The 17,628-nt window shown below is 39.0% G+C and overlaps 1 protein-coding gene across 1 annotated transcript in view; it reads right to left on the bottom strand.

Moving 5' to 3' along the window:
- Window positions 1-17,628, bottom strand: part of ELOVL2 (ELOVL fatty acid elongase 2) — a 101,063-nt gene that overhangs the window by 29,054 nt on the left and 54,381 nt on the right. The window contains exon 2 of the mRNA XM_043976533.1: window positions 13,015-13,078. Within this exon, the coding sequence (XP_043832468.1) occupies window positions 13,015-13,078 (64 nt within the window). The remainder of the gene's footprint in view (window positions 1-13,014; window positions 13,079-17,628) is intronic.

Genomic DNA, 17,628 nt, shown 5'->3' on the forward strand with positions numbered 1-17,628 from the left:
TTAATGTTATATATATATGTGTGTGTATATACATATACATATATATACATATATATACATACATACATATATACATATATATGTGTGTATATATATATATATATAACCTATACCAGATCACCTGCTGTCTAGGAGACGGGGGAGGGAGGGGAGGGAGAGGAGGGAGGGAGAAAAATCTGAAATTGGAAAGCTTGTATAAACAAATGTTGAGAACTATCTTTGCATGTAACTGGAAAAAAATAAAATACTTTTATTAAAGAATGTTTCTTATAGTTAAAAGTCAATATGTGCTACACACTGAAAACTGATGACAGCACAGTAGAGAAGAAGAACTGAATATTTAGTTTTTGATGAAAAGAATCCAGGGTGATTAACCCCATAAATTAACCCTATCTCCCAAAAGAAGTGGTGCATCTGTATTGAAAGCTTTCTAGCCTAACATTTAAATAACAAGACCACAATTGGTAGATTAAACGAACTTCCTGTATATTGAAACTTTGTTTTTATAAAAAGAAAATTTACAGTTATTTATGTGCATAAAACTTTCTAAATGAATAAAAACACAAAAGGAGTAAAATCCATATTTTTAAGGAAACTTACTAAAATAATTAATGCAACAGATGATATGTATCCTTTTAAAAAAAGGTATCGTATGTCAAGTATTATTTTTCCATGATTATTGCTTATGCTTCTTCTGTATTCATTCAATAAACACTCACTATGTACCACTATGTTAAGTGCAGAGATAATACACCTAGTCCCTAACTTCATGATGCTTACAGGCTAGTAAGGAAAAAATACATAAGCATATGACCATAACATAACATTTTATATCATAAGAATACTTATGAAAGCGCAGTGTGCATGTGTTTAGGGTTAGAAACCAGTTTCACCAGAGAATAGAATATGAACTAGACTAGAAAGGTAATGTGCCATCAGAATGTGAAGACCCTTGCATGCCAGACCAAGGAGTTTGGATTTCATTTGGGACACAGTAGGGAGCCATTGAAGGCTTTTGAGTATCTGATCTATATAGAAGAAAAATGATGCCTGCAGCAGTTTGCATGATGACTGAAGGTGAAGAAAGAATTAGGAAATGGCTTTTATTCATTCTTAAAATTTGAATCAATTCTTTACATATTTTGGAAATGAGACCTTTATCAGAGAAATATGATGTAAAGGTTTTTTCCCAATTAATTGTTTCCCTTTTAACTTCGCAATATTTTGTACAAAAACTTTAATTTTATGAAATTAAAATAAGTAATTTTGTCTTCGGTGATCCTCTCTCTCCCTTGTTTGGTCATGAAGGTTTATTCAATCCATACTTCTGATAGGTACATTTTTCCTCATGTTTCTCTCATTTGTTTATGATATGACATTTCAGATCTAGTTCATGTAATTACTTGGAGCCTATCTTGGTATAAGGTATGAAATATTGATCTAAATCTAAATTCTTTCATATTTCTATCCAGTTTTCCCAGTAGATTTTATCAAATAGCAAGTCCTTATTCCAGGAGCTGATTCAAATATATAAAAATAAGACCAATTCCCCAAATGATAAATAGTCTAAGAATAAGACAGTTCTCAAAAGAGGAAAACCAGGTTAATCACTCATTTGGTTAATTACCAAATCACCAACAATTATAGAAAAGCAAATTAAAGTAATTAGTGAGTTCTACCTCATACCCATCTGCTTGGCAAAGATGACAAAAAAAGGAAAATGACAAATGTTGGAAAGGGAAAAAGACACACTGATGAACTATTGATGGGTACAAGCATTTTGAAGCTATTCACAAAAAGTTGCTAAATAGTATTTGCCCTTTGACTTAGCTATACCATTTCTGGGTCTATACCCAAAAGCTTTTTTTAAGAGGAAAAGATCCTATATGTACAACATATTCACACACGCACACATATAAATCTTGCCACTATTCTTTTTTTGTGGTGGCAAAAAACTGTACACTAAAGAGATGTCCATAAATTGGGGAATGTCTGAACAAATTGTGGCATATTAATGTGATCAAGCACTGTTGTGCTATAAGAATTGACAAAATAGATGATTTCAAAGACATGGAAAATATGAGCTGATAGAGAGTGGGGTAAGCAGAGCTAGAAGAACAATTTATACTATAACATCAGTATTACAAAGTAAATTATTTTAAAGACTTTTGTAAACTAATCAAGAATGACATGAGCAGAAACAAAAGAATAATTTACATAGTAACAAAAACACTGTAAAGACAAACAACTTTGAAAGGTGTAAGAACCATGATCAAGACAATGACCAACAATCCATGATTCCAAAGGACTGATGGTGAAACATGCTATCCATCTCCTGACAGAGAATTAATGGATTTGGGGGGCAAATAAGATGTACAGGGCAGCTAGGTGGTATAGTAGATAGAGCATCAGACCTGGAGTCAGAAAGACCTGAGTTCAAATCCATCCTCAGGCACTTACTAGCTGTGTGATCCTGAGCAAGTCATTAACCCCGTTTGCCTCAATTTCCTCATCTGTAAAATGAACTTGAGAAAGAAATGGCAAACCCCTCTAGTTGGTTGTTTGGTTGTTGTCCTTATTCTTTTTATTTAGAATTTTATTTTTTCCAAATTACATGTAAAAACAAATTTTTAACTCAATTCAAAAAAAATTTGTATTCCAATTTCTCTTCCTCCCTTACCCTACCCCAAGAACTTAAGCAATTCAATATAAGTTATACATGAGTAGTCATGTAAAACATCTCCACATAAGCCAGGTTGTGAAAGAAAACAGACAAAAACAAAACTTCAGATTAAGGAATTATCAAAAAAAATGCTTCAATCTATTTTCAGATACCATCAGTTCTTTCTCTGTAGATGGATTGCAAATTTCATAAGTCCTTCAGAGTTATCTTGGATCGTTGCATTGCTGAAAATAACCAAGTCATTCACAGCAGGTCATCTTACACTATTGCTGTTATTTTGTATACAGTACATTTTACTCTGCATCAGTTCATGTAGGTCTTTCCAGGTTTTTCTGATAGCATCCTGCTCATCATTTTTTTTTTGTTTCCAATAAAGTAACTAACAATAAAAAAACTGTTTCAATCTGTATTCAAATACCATCAGTTCTCTCTCTGTAGATGTATTGTATTTTTCACAAGACCTTCAGAGTTGTCTTAGATCATTGCATTGCTGAAAATAACTGAGTCATTCACAGCAGATCATTTCACAATATTACCGTTATTTTGTATACAGTAGATTTCATGTTGAATCAGCTCATGCAGGTCCCTCCAGGTCTTTCTGATAGTATCCTGCTCATCTTTTTTATAGCAAACTACATTTATATAGTACTCTAAAGAGATATTTCCTTACAATAAACCAATGAGTTTGATTTTTGCAACAACAATGATAACTTTTATATAGTACCTTAAACTTGACAAAGAATTTTTTTCATAATAGCCCAGCAAAATAAGTACCACACATTTCGCCATCATCAATCAATCATCATCCATCAATCTTCATCATCGTCCTCAGTCAATCCTCATCGTCAATAAATACTCATCTTCATTCAATCCTCCTCATCAATCAGTCCTTATCATCAATCAATCCTCATCAATCGTCATCTTCCTCCAATCATCATCAATCCATTATCATCATCAACCATCATCATCCCTTCATAATCAATTCCCACCTGTGCCCTCTGTCTAAATTTATTCCTACCATCTACCCTAATATTCAGAAAGCTCTTATAATTTAGACAAATCTTCCCATGTAGGAATGTAAACAGTTTAACCTTTTAACATCTCTCATGATTTCTTTTTCCTGTTTACCTTTTTATGCTTCTCTAGGGTCTTGCATTTGAAAGTCAAATTTTCTATTCAGTTCAGGTCTTTTCAACATGAATACCTGAAAGTCCCCTTTTTCATTGAAGTCCCATTTTTCCTCCTGAAAGATTATACTCAGTTTTGCTGGGTAGGTGATTTTTGGTTGTAATCCCAATTCCTTTGCTCTCTGGAATATCATATTCCATGCCCTCCTTTAATGTAGAAGCTGCTAGATCCTGTGCTAGCCTGACTATGGCTCCATAGTATTTGAATTGTTTCTTTATGGTTGCTTGCAATATTTTCTCCTTGACCTGGGAGCTTTGGAATTTGGCTATAATATTCCTGGAAGTTTTCATTTTGGGATCTCTTTCAGGTGGTTATCAGTGGATTCTTTCAATTTCTATTTTACTGATTCTAGAATATCAGGGCAATTCTCCCTGACAATCTCTTGGAAGATGATGTCTAAGCTCTTATTTTTTGATGGTTTTCAGGTAGTCTAATAATTTTCAAATTATCTCTCCTAGGTCTATTTTCCAGGTCAGATGTTTTTCCAAGAAGATATTTCACATTGCCCTCTATTTTTTTTTTATTCATTTGGATTTGCTTTATTATGTCTTGGTTTCTCTTAAAGTCACTAGCTTCCATTTGTTCAATCCTAATTCTTAGGCAATTATTTTCTTCAGAGAGCTTTTGTATCTCCTTTTGCATTTGGCTTTTCAAGCTGTTGACTTTTTTCTCATGACTTTCCTGCAACACTCTCATTTCTCTTTCCATTTTTTCCTCCACCTCTCTTACTTTATCTTCAAAGTCCTTTTTGAGCACCTCTACGGCCTGAGACCAATTCATATTTTTCTTGGAAGCTTTGGATATAGGAGCCCTGCCTGATGTTGCTATCCTCCTCTGAGGGTGCACCTTGATCTTCCTTGTCAGTAAAGAAACTTTCTATGGTTTGTAACTTTCTCTGCTTGCTCATCTTGCCTGTCTTTTACTTGACCTTTAACTCCTTCTTAAAGTGGGGCCCTGCTTCCAGGCTACCCTGTCCCAAGCTTCAGGGGGTCCCAGGTGGTACAATTTAAGGAGGGTCAGGTTCTTTACTCACCTGGCCTATGCTCTGGTCTATCAATAAACCCAGGCCAATGTGCTAATTAACCAGGCAACAAAATTTTGTTTGCTGTTGTTGTTAGCTCTGAGGAGTCTGCACCCCTCCCCCACCTGGGCCTACATGCTCAAGATTTCTTCCTGGCTTCCCACTGGGTTAGGACAATAGAATTCCTCCTCAGTTCCTGCAGATACCCTTGTATCCCCCCCTCCCCTGGCCAGCCATTCGGCCCTCTTACCAGACCATGAGCTTAGTTTCAGAAGATGTTGGCACTGCAGCTGATTCAGAGGCTCAGGGGTAAGTTTCTCTGGCACAGTCTTCCTGGGGCTGGATCTGTGTTGGCACAATCATGGGGTTGGACTCTGTTGTCCTTCTTTTTCTTTTTTTGTGGGGCAATGAGGATTAAGTGACTTGCCCAGGGTCACACAGCTAGTAAGTGTCAAGTGTCTGAGACTGGATTTGTACTCAGGTCCTCCTGAATCCAGGGCCAGTGCTTTATCCACTGCACCACCTAGCTACCCCTGTTGTCCTTCATTCTTGAAGAGGACCAAAATGACATCATTGTGTTGGAGTCAAGGTACATTGTGTCCAGTTGCAGCTGATCAGACCAATAAGAGCTTAGAAGGCTCTACCACAGGTTGGGCACAAATGGTCCAGATGAACCCTTAGAGTGGAGATGTCTCTAACTTTGTGCATCTCATGTTTCTTTTGAGCTACTGCAATTCTGCTTTGTTCACAGAGCACACTGCCTTCTTTGATATGAGCATGCTATGCTGGGTGGTGCTGTGCCAGTGTCTCCCATATCAATTGATTCCAAAGATCTTGACAGTGTCCTTGTATCACTTCTTCTGATCACTGTGTAAACATCTATCTTGTGTGAATTCTCCATAATATAGTCTTTTAGGCAAACATATATTAGGAATTTGAACAACATGGCCAGCCTGTTAGAGCTGCACTCTCTGCAGTAGAGTTTGACTCCTTGGCAGTTTAGCTCTAGAAAGGACCTCCATGCCCAGTACTTTATTTTGCCAGGTGATGTTCAGAATCTTCCTAAGACATGTTTCCTGGCATGTCACTGGTAAACTGTTCAGGCTTCATAGGCATACAACAATGAAGTCAACACAATGGCCCTGTACACTTTCAGTTTGGTAGACAGTCTAATACCTCTTTTCTTCCATACTTTCAGAGCCTTCCAAACACTGAGCTAGCTTTGGTAATGCATGCATCAACCTCATCATCTATGTGCACATCCCTGGAAAGTATACTGCCAAGATAAGTGAATTTACTACAACATTCAAAATTTCTCCATTTGCTGTAACCAATGGTTCCACATATGGATGGTATGGCACTGGCTGGTGGAGAACCTGTGTTTTCTTGGTATTAATTGTTGGGCAAATATTAGCACAAATATCAAAAAATTAATCCATACTCTGTTGCATCTCAGTCTCAGAGGCTGCATTGAGTGTACAATCATCTTTGAACAAACCTCATGTACTGTCTCTCTACTTCAGTCTTGGCTTATAGTGTTTTCTAGTTAAATAACTTACCATCAGTGTGGTAGCTAACCTTGATGCTTTTTAATCCCAAATGGGATCAAGAAGAGTCAGACATGACTGAAATGAGTGAACAACAACATGAGACATATTTTTAGAACATAGTCAATGAGGGGATTTGTTTTATTTGACTGTGCATATTTATCACAAGGAATTTACTGTTCCCTTTTTCTGAATAGAGTGGGGAGAGAAAATAAATTTCTGTTAATTACAAAATTATTTAAAGAGTGGGGGTAGTAAGACTCTTTAGGAGGCTGTTTACAATAGTAGAAAAGGGTGTTAATGAAAGATTTATATTAGGGTGGCAATGAAAATTCTATTTTCATAAAGGAAGGGAAGAGATTCAAGATATGTTTCAATGTAATTGGTAGACCTTAGCAACTGTTTGTATAAGAAGAGGTAGGGAGAAAAAAAGAGTCAAAGATAATCCCATGGTTTTGAACAGGGAAGAATCTGTTGTTCCATACACAGCAAAGGTTAAATCATAAGGATATAGTTTATGGGAAAAGTTTTTTTTTTAATTTTAGACACTGAATTTGAGGTGGCTCTAGGGAATCCTGAAAGCAACTGGCAATTTGAGTCTGTTAGTTCAGAATAGAGGTCATGGCTAGAGATAGTGATTTGTGAGGTTAACTGTGTACAAATGACATTTGAGGCCACTTCATGAATATGATTGCCAAAGGACAGACTGTTTAGAGAGAAAAGAAAAAGGCCAAAGATGGACTCTCAAGGAATATGTTAAATGAGGAGTTGGGATGAGGATGTGATATCAGCCAAGGAGGCAGAAAAGGAGGGGTTAGAGAGGGAGGAGAAAAGCCAAGATGGTGAGGGATCTCTAAGCTGGAATAGGAGAAAGGATACACCAGGAGAGAGTGGTCAACTGTGTTGAATAGGTACCAAAAGGCCACTGAATTTGGTGATTATGAGTCAAGGGTGACCTTTGAGAAAGATGTTTTAATAGAGCACTTCAGGTCCTAGCATAGTGCTGATGACATAGTAGGACCTCAATAAATATTTGTTATTACGTGGGCTACCAGACTAAAAAAAATGACTTCAGTTTCTTACACCAGGGCTCTGATATGACTAAAACAAAATGAGTATTGCCATACCTTTTTGCCACTAGATAGGGCTGTATAAATTGGCTTTCTCTCCCTTTCAGAAGTATCCATCCATTCTGAAGGAGCTATCTTGCCCCTTTTACCACTCTATCTGAACTAAGAAGCCATAGAATTTTATAGACCCTAGAGATTTTCCATGGGTTCTATTATGTTTCTAAACCAGCCCCTCCTTCGTTTTTCTTAGCTTAATCAGAATAAGGTAGCTTCTTCCTCCTTTCTAGGGTGTGTGGGGATCTCCTTTATGGTTTAGTATTTAGTCCACACTTTTTGCATTTTTAGAAAAGTGAGAAGAAATAGCAGTGACCTAGACCCTGGAAATTCTGTGAAATGATGTGAGAATTCACCCATCCTGCTTTGTGAAGGTCATCTGACTCTGCTTATCAATTTTATGGGTCCCTGGTTACAAAAGGAAATATTTTTTAAAAAGGACTAAAGCCCAGTAAAGTAGCTATAACTCTGACCTTAATTGATTTCATATCATCACAAGTTTCCAGATACCAGGACATGGCCCAAGTTAAGTCTGAATTATGTTCAAAGACATTAGTGTTTGGGGACAGCTAGGTGGTGCAGTGGATAAAGCACCAGCCCTGGATTCAGGAGCACCTGAGATCAAATTTGGCCTCAGACACTTGACACCTATTAGCTGTGTGACCCTGGGCAAGTCACTTAACCCTTATGGCCCTGCCCCCCCCAAAAATGACATTAGTGTTTAAGGTAAATTTCAAACAAAAAATACAGCATCATAAAGAAATCCTAAATCTTCTATTTACCCTATTTTATTTAAGACTGTGGTGATTATGTTAAAGGAATATAGTAATCAGCTATTGTGTATATTGAATATAGCAATCTGAAATGGTTTGGGGTTAGACTGATATTGAAGTAGGGTAATGCAATAAAGGACTTCTGAATAGCACTTTCAATTCTCTGATTCTGAAAAGAATGGGAGAAACCGAAGCTAATATACTAAGCAGCTAGGTGGTACAATGGTTAAGAGTGCTGGACTGGAAGTCAGGAAGACCTGTGTTCAAATTTCACCTCAGATACTAGCTATACAACATTGGGCAAGTCCCTTAGTTTCCTCACCTGTAAAATGGAGATAATAATTGCACTTACCTCATTGGGTTGTCGTGAAGATCAGATGAGCTAACGTATAGTATATTATTTTACAAACCTTAAAGTGCTATATAAATGCTAGCTACTACTTTTTCACATTGATTGAATAAGGCATTTATCAAGCATTTACTATGTACAAAACACTATGCTAAGCCCTGGGGATACAAAAAGAAAAGTGGGACAGTCTCTACTTTCAAGGAGCTCACATTCTAATGGGAATGTCAGTTCCAAGTCAGAGGGAAAAGTCCCATGATCTTTAGGATGAAGTGGCAAAGCAGATGGTGATGCCTCTTCTTTAATGTCACTTCCACTAATAACATTCATCTATTTCTGCTATCAAATCATTTGACACTGTCAAGGACTTGGGTGACAAAAACCTTTCCTTTCTGAGTCTTTAGGAGCTGTGGCTGTGGCACCTATAGGAGCAACTGCATCTTCACAGGGGTCATTATGCAGAAAGATGGATAAGGGCCCCAGTCTGGAATTGTTGCTATGCCCTTCCAGGCTCTTGGGTCCTAGGCTGGCTCCATCAGGATCTGAGGGGAGATGAGGTTCCAGGGAGTGGTGGTGGTGGTCTGACTTAGCTGGCACACAGCCCCCTGCCTGACCCTTAGGGGGCCTGTTGCTTTGGTGAGGCTGGCTCACCTGCCCTGTGTGGGGCAGTTGTGGGGGAGGGTAGCTGGCTCCTACTCCAAGGAGTGGCTTTCCCAGATGATAGTTGTGAGGACTGGGATGGAAGCACAACAGATGGTCTGGGAACTGCTATCACTCTCAGGACTCTAGTGCCTTTCTGAGTGTGAGAGTTGGTCAAGAGCTGTTGCTCATGGTGATAAAGAAGGCAGGCCCCTTCTCCGCAAAGATTTTTTGCCTCAGTGATGGCTATGAGGCTGGATAGAAGCAGGTCTGGTGGGTGGTATGGGCAGAACTACTATTCTCAGTGCTTTTAGGCACAGGATCCTGGGCTGTCTACATCAGGGTCTGGGGTGGGGGTGGGGGGCAGTAAATAATGGTCAAGGTGGTGTTGGTGGTTTGACCTGCCTGGCACCAGCTGCCTCCTGTCTCTCCCCCAGGATGTTTTGCCTCTTCAGCAAGGCTGGTTTGCCTTCCCTGTGTTGTATTAGGTGCAGACAAGGCACTGGGTTGGGGAGATGACCTGAGAAACACTGGCTTCTTAGAATTTTGACATCTCACACACTAAAACTATAAAAGTTTTGCAAATTATTAAGTCCCCAAAGTGCTTTTGTTCTGTATGACCACAGGAAGAAGGGAATACATACAGATTCAAAGGCATGGTACTGGTCAACAAGGTTTTCTTCTCCACTCATACTTAAGTTCTAATCTCCATAAGCTAAATCACAATGTATTACACCCCCTCCCCCTCCCAGGCAACAGAGACAACTAGGCATTAATGTAGTAAATGAGGTCCTAAGAAGTGTCAATATTCTGTTATGTTTACAAAGTGTGAAGACTTTTTCCTTGATGGAATTAGAAGGCTAGCTTGCCACTGGCTGGATGAATATTGGCTTTAAAGAGACCTTTAAAGAACTAGCTTACCAACTTGCTAATTCTTGGCACAGTGGAAGCTGGAGAGCTTTGTGGAATGTGACCTCTGGAAATCTAGAGGACAGCCAGCTATGGAGGAAGAACTCAGCTATGAGAAGGATCTGCTCTCTGCCTCTCCCCTTATGTCTTCACCAGAGAGAAGTGGCAGAGAAGGAGATTTCTATCCCCCCAACCACATCAGATATAGCACTTTACATCAGACTACTTGCTCAGGAAGAGACATTAAACCCAGCAGGACATAGGCCAAAGAGAGTCCATAGAGGCTCCAAAAATGTGAGCTCTGGTGTAAGAGAAGATAGTCAGCTATGGATTCAAGTAAGAATTATCTTGGAAGTTGAGGCAAGATGTAAAGAGGAGCAGGCCCAGGGAGCCCAACTGAGCAACTTGCCCAGCAGATATACTGCATCCAGGTGAGAGTAGCATGAGGATACTATAAAAAGAGAAAAGATATGAATTATCTCACCTATGTGTGTCCCTGCTATGTACCTATCTATCCATTCTTTCTGCTGTATGGGAGAAGGCCTCAAGTGTATAGGAAGAATGTTTTATTGCTACTCTACTTACAAGGCTATCTTAATAAATGCCTTTGCTTTCAGCTACTTATGTCTACTGTCTATTAAAGGTAAGCTCCCTGGTAGGGGCTCATGAGCTATAGCTTTAGGAGTGTTGTAGACACACAAAGAACCTTGAATTTAGGCAATCATCCCCCGGAGTCCCAACCTTCCACCTGTACTGAGAGAGTGCGCTACATAAGAAAACAGTTTTGGTGTGTTCTGGTTAAAGCCACTATGATTCCAAGGTCAAGAACTAGGTAGAAGAGAGGGAATTTTCAGTCTCCAGAGTATGCAATTGTATTTGCCAAGACAGTGCTGTTAAATGGCCTCATGTCAGAAACCTAGGCTCTAAGATTCATTTCAGGAACTAACTAGTCATGTGACCTTTGGCAAGTCACCAAACTTTCTAGGTCTGAGCTTCCTCATGTAGGAAATGAAGGGGTTAGACTACATAATGTCTTCTAGCTCTAAAATTCTATGGTTTTAGGTAACCAGACACAGTACCTGGCAGACTTAAAATGAAAAGGAGAAGAGCAACTGGGGAGATGGTGAAAGGGAAGGATGAGGGAAACAGAATCGGGAAAACGTAATACAGGAAACTATAAGAAATGCTTCCCCAGCAAGAAACTTTCTACTCATACACATTCACAACGAGGATCCTGCTTGTAAAATGACATGAAAGAGAATATAGTAAGGTTAGCTTCATCCTGTGGCCTAGCTCTGTATCCAACTCTGGCCTACTTTGGGAAGGTGGGTCTGGATCCTGGGAAGCCCAGGGAGGACAGTCTCTGAAGGATTAAACACGTTCTATAATTGTCAGGGTTTACATTTGCTCTAGGGTTGGCCAAAGGCATCTTTCTAGAAGCATAGACCCTTCAGGGTTACCCTGGGCCTCCTCTAAAGCTCCCTTAAATTTTAGAGTAGTCCTAGAACTGTGTTAGCCTTATCCAATAGCAGCTAGGGCTGAGTTGGTGTCTTTTGATGGGTTTCAGGAATGAAGGTTTTGGAGAAAGGAAAAATTGCAATTAGCAGAGCTGGGGGTCAAATTCAAGCATTTTAATTCTAAGACCAGTGTTCTTTCCTTGATACCATGCTGCCCACTCAATGGCAATGCCACTTTCTTTCTTTCTTTTTTTTTTTTTTTTGGTGAGGCAATTGGGGTTAAGTGACTTGCCCAGGGTCACACAGCTAGTAAGTGTTAAGTGTCTGAGGCTGGATTTGAACTCAGGTACTCCTGACTCCAGGGCCGGTGCTCTATCCACTGCGCCATCTAGCTGCCCCGCAATGCCACTTTCAATCCAGAGACAAGCTTAAGAGGAGAATCTCAGAAAGCTTGACTTCTTCTATTGTGGGTGCAAAGGTGAGGAAACTTAGGCTCATTATTTGCAAGTACTGCCAAGAGGCAAGTCAGTGTAGTAGGAAGAGCACTCGGCCAGTAGCCAAAAGATCTCCCAGTTCTACTACTTACTAACTTTACAAACTTGAGCAAATTGTATAACCTCGGAGCCTTTTAAACCCCAAATGTAAAATTGGAATAAAACTGGCAATTTAAAAATCATCCACATTGTCTTTAGTCATAGAGCTAGAACATGACAAACAGCACGTAAGGGAAATTTCCTGACTCTAGCCTCTAGGATCTACCTCTTTCTCTGTGTTTTATTTTTAACATACATAGGAAAGAGTGAAATGAAAAGGCAAATAGAGCCCTATATATCAATCACTGGCAGAAGTAATTTTCTCTTTCAGTCAGTCAACAAAAATTTTTTAATGTATTTTTATTCTGAATTTAATAAACATCAATTAAGATGGGCATTTCCATATGCACGATAGAAAAAAGAGGATTGTTCATGAAATTGTGGGTTTCCATTGTGTGCAATTTGCTTTTCTTTTAAAGTATATAATAAATTCAACCTGTAGATTTTTAAAAAATTGGCGAGGACAAAACAAGATGATGGATATACCAGTGCTTTGAAAACTATAAAGTACTATATACATTTTTATATATTTTATTTAATAATTTAATTTATTGAATATTTGTTTATTATTCAATAATTTATTTTACTTAATAATTTATTACATAGATTATTATATAAATGAAAGGTATTATATTATCATCACTGAAAAAATTCCATAGGCAATTCCTACAACTGAATGAGAGACTCTTTCCCCTCCAAAAGTCAATTTGTAGATCTCCAAATAACTCACTCACCTCGAGGTCCAAACATATTGTCCAAAAAAGCATTGACTTCATTGTCAAAGGCTGTTAGCTGCTCCTGAAAAGATAAATGAGATGCATTTTAAGTTTCTTTTTGAGGAGAACAGAAATCCAAAGGGCTTTGGACAGCTGAATCTCATGAGGTCTTAAGCTCTGGAACCTTTAATTTGAAAGAGATGGAAAAAAAAGGGAAGAAGGGGTTAAAAATGCCCCTGCACCCACAGTCAGACTGTGGAGATTGGAAGGGAAAGGGTACTTCTTTAATCATCTTAGGTTTCTTATCATGCAAGTGGTGGTAAACAGGCTCTATGAGCTCAACTCATTTCTTGCATATTAATGTCCCAGGTTTACTGACCCAAATTCCATTGACTTCCTCTGCCCTGAATCCTTTGAAAGGCCCAGAGGCCACAAATACAATTTTGAAATGAAATTTTCATGCGAATCAATTGCCTGAATGAAACTTCAGAGAGCAATATCTTTCGAATAATATATACTCTGTGACAACTATATTTATTACTTTTCCACATTATTTTTTCTCAAAATCCTCTCTTCTATCTCGGTGCACAACTGAAACTTCACTAAAGAGTAGTAATACTTTTGCGGCAGCTAGGTGGCGTGGTGGATAGAGTACTGGCCATGGATTCAGGAGGACATGATTTCAAATTCAGTCTCAAACACTTGACACTTACTAGCTGTGTGACCCTGAGAAAGTCACTTAACCCCAATTGCCTCACAAAAAAAGAGTAATACCTTTCCTTTTATGTGCCATATAACAATCCTAACCTTAACTGGGACTAAAAGGATGCCACTATAAAGCTAGAAGATCTAGAACAAGGTGTCTTCTCCTGTTTGACATAACTCCCATTCATTAGAGTCTGTCATTTCCTTGCTTAAGTGATCTGCTAGGATGTTATCTACCCTTACTATAGAAACTGCTTTCAGCAGCTGCTTTGAGAGGGCAGACTAGGACTAAATCATCAGGGAGAGTCTATTATCCTATTTGTTTAAAGCAAAGAAGGGTGCTTGTCTCAATGAGAATTCACTCAACACAATTTTGCTAAACAAATATCATATACAGCGCACTGTCCTAGGTGCAGGGAGAGATTTAAAATTTATATAAGATTTAGTCTTTTATCCTTTTGGAGCTCATAGTTAAATATGGAATAGTACACACACATACACACACATATACCCCCCACCCCCCACACACACACACCAGTAACCATGGTAGGAGGAAAGAATATAGTCCAACTCTCCTCACAACTACTCCACAAAGACCTAGAAAATGTACCACACTGAGTCCTGAAAAATCACTTTTTTCAGCCGAAGTTGACATAGTGAGGTCTTCAGCCACTGAGAACAAGGTATGACCAGTAGGGCACTCCAATGAGCATACCAGTCCAGGGACTGAATTGCTGACCTTGGACTGTGCATACCAAAGGGCAGGGAGCAGGAATGGGTACAAACTGGCAGCTCTATGGCTCTAACCCCAGAATTAGATCAAATATTCAGGGCAGCCTGAGGAAGGGATATAATCCTAGGGGTCATGGACCAGGGCAAAGAACAGTGAGGGAGGTGCTATAGACCAAGGAAAAGCTTTAGGGAAGAGGTGGCATTTGAGTTGAGCTTTAAAACTCAATAGGTCGGGGCAGCTAGGTGGCGCAGTGGATAGAGCACTGGCCCTGGAGTCAGGAAGACCTGAGTTCAAATCTAGTCTCAGACACTTGACACTTACTAGCTGTGTGACCCTGGGCAAGTCACTTAACCCCAATTGCCTCACAAAAAAACAAAAAAACTCAATAGGCCAAAATGAGGGAGTCAGGACTTTCCAGGCACAACAAAGAGGACCCATTTGGCAGCTACTCTGTCCCTGCCTACACAGAAGATGAGGCGATTCGTCCTCAATTCCAGAAGGCTGATGTGGAGTGTGATGCCTGTTAAAATCCAAAGGTCTATTTGTGACACGAAATGGCTCTGACTTTCAAACCTGAAATGTCCTGAAGGGGAATGGATGACTTGGCATTCACTGCTGAAAGGAGGCCCTACACAGTTTAGTCCTGAGCACTTCAATCAGATCTGTACCTTCCCCTCTGGCCCTGGAGCTTTCCACTGAATGAAATCTTTGGTCATTCTAGGTCAGAGGTACTTAACCCAGAGTCCATGAACTTGTTGGGGTTTTTTAAAAAAAGTATTTTGACAACTGCATTTCACCATAAGTGGCTTGCTTTGTAATTCTATATATTTCGTTTTATATTTTTAAAATCATCATTCTAAAGAGGGGTCTATAGATTTCACAGATTGTCAAAGGTGTTCATGATGCAAAAAAGGTGAAGAACCTGGCCTAGGGGGTCTGTACCAAATTAACCTTGATGTGGCCACCTTCAGACCTTACATAGAAGGAGCCCAAAGGCTTCTGGCACCAAGCCAGAGGTGAATGTACTTGCCTTTTCAGCATAAAAAGTTTTCATCTGTGCTGCCCTCAGCACTAGGTGACCAATGAGGCTGAGACCAAAGGTGAACCCTTTCCCCACCCTCCTGTCACAACAGTTACAAGGGGTGATCCCTTCTTGGGTGCTGAATCCACAGGCATACAAGTATGATGAAGCTGTGGAAAAACAACAGCTGAAACCTGTTAGATTTATACTAATAGGAAAATGATTCCATTTAAAGGAGGTATCTTTTTATACTCATCCGGCATTTCAATCACACTTGATTGTTGGGAGAAAAAAAGAAAAGAGGAAGGAATGTAGTGAGGAGGAAGGTAGGTGAGAGGAAGACAGAAATCAGGAGGCAATGAGACTAAAAAAAGCTGAATAGATTCCCATGTTAGTGTTATCTCCTTACTAGACTAGAAGCCCCTTAAGGGATGTAAAGAACTGAGGGACTTCAAGGGACAATGGGTCTCTGCATCTTATGTTATCTCCTTATGTAGCTCCTAGCACAATGTTCTGAAGGCAGTAGATAAACAAAAAAGTTTGGTGTATTGTTTAAGTACAATTTAAGCATCCTATGTATGTCAGACTTTCCAAAGAGTAGTGATTTTCAATTTTTTTTAAAAAATAGCTTCTTGTTAATACTACTGAGGCACCCTGAGTTCCTACAATATGCCAAGAACTTTATAATTTTATCATTTGATCCATGAGAGGTAAGTGCTATTATTTTACCATTTAAGGGGACTGAAGTTAAGTGAATCCAGGGTCACACAGATAGGAAGTATCTGAATTCAGATCTGAATTCAGGTCTTCTTGACTCAAGGTCCAACACTTTCTCCACTGTGCCACCTAGTTGTCTATTGGGCAGGCCTTTAGCAGAAAACTCACCCACTTAGTTCTCAGCTCCTTGCAATTTGATTTTGGCTCCCACCATGATACCACTATAATCTTTAAAAAGTTTAAATAAGTGTATATTATGGAAAATCTTCCTTTAAGAAGATGTGAAGATACATTATAAATATATTTATGGTAGAGACAATGAAGATATCAGAACAGAACAAACCAAAGAAAAGCCTGGATTGTAAAACCATATGTGGTAATATATAGAAATGTGAATGCTGAGGGTTTCAGCATGGTACAACAAAAAGATCTGGAATCAGGTCTTGTTCTGAATACTGATTCTTCCAATTCCTACAGTATCTATGTGCTTTTGAGCAAGTCTCAACTTTCCTGGTTTCAGCTTCCTCACCCCTAAAATGAGAGGAGTTGGATTAGTTAATTTCTAAGCTCCCTTCCATTTCTAGATTGATAAATACATGACTTCAGTAGTGCCAGATTGTCTTTAAGAAGTTTTAAAGATAAAGAAATATTTAGGAAAGTGTTTTGGGGAAGCTGTCAACTGGAAAAAAATTACATCAAATATCTCTGAGAGAAGTCTGAATATCCAGGAAATCAACATCAATATGTAGGGCCAGGAGCCATTCCCCAAAAGATGAGATCAAAGATGAACAGTTTCTAGAAAAAACAAATACAAGTAATGGACAAGTGCAAATCATATAAATGACTCCAAAACATTATAAAAGAAATTAAAATTTGAAAAATTCTTTGGTTTCACCTTGGGTACACCAAATTGGCAAAGATGATAAAAGATGGAAACAGTAAATGTAGGAGGAGCTATGGGAAGACAGCAACTATATGATACACTTGGTGTATTTTGGTGAAGATATGACATGGTCCAACCATTTGGAAAACAATTTGATATTATTCAAGAAAAACTAAAAACTATAAAAACATTTTCATTCATCGTGTAGGGGCCAAATTTTAATTGGTGAGTGTTAGTTAGGCAGCTTGCCTCAATATTGGTGCAAGGAAGGAGATTAATTATTAACAAGAACAAACTTAAAAACACAAGTAAGTTAGTAAAATTAAGGGGAAAAAAAAAAAGGAATGGGGGAAGGAAAATAATATGACCTGAATCACACCACCACCAGGGGCTCAGCAGAACATGAAGCTGTGTCTCATCTCTTTCCAGCTCAAATGCCAGAATGGCGAATCTCCTCCCTTCTTCCCAGCAGACCCCAGGCTCTCCACACACAGCCCTAAGCTAATTGGCTGGCAGCCCTGACTGACAGTCACATGACTGCCCTCACTGGGCTTCCAGTCATTATAATTTTGC

This window comes from Dromiciops gliroides, chromosome 1 (genome assembly GCF_019393635.1).
Source record: "Dromiciops gliroides isolate mDroGli1 chromosome 1, mDroGli1.pri, whole genome shotgun sequence".
Lineage (NCBI taxonomy): Eukaryota > Metazoa > Chordata > Mammalia > Microbiotheria > Microbiotheriidae > Dromiciops > Dromiciops gliroides.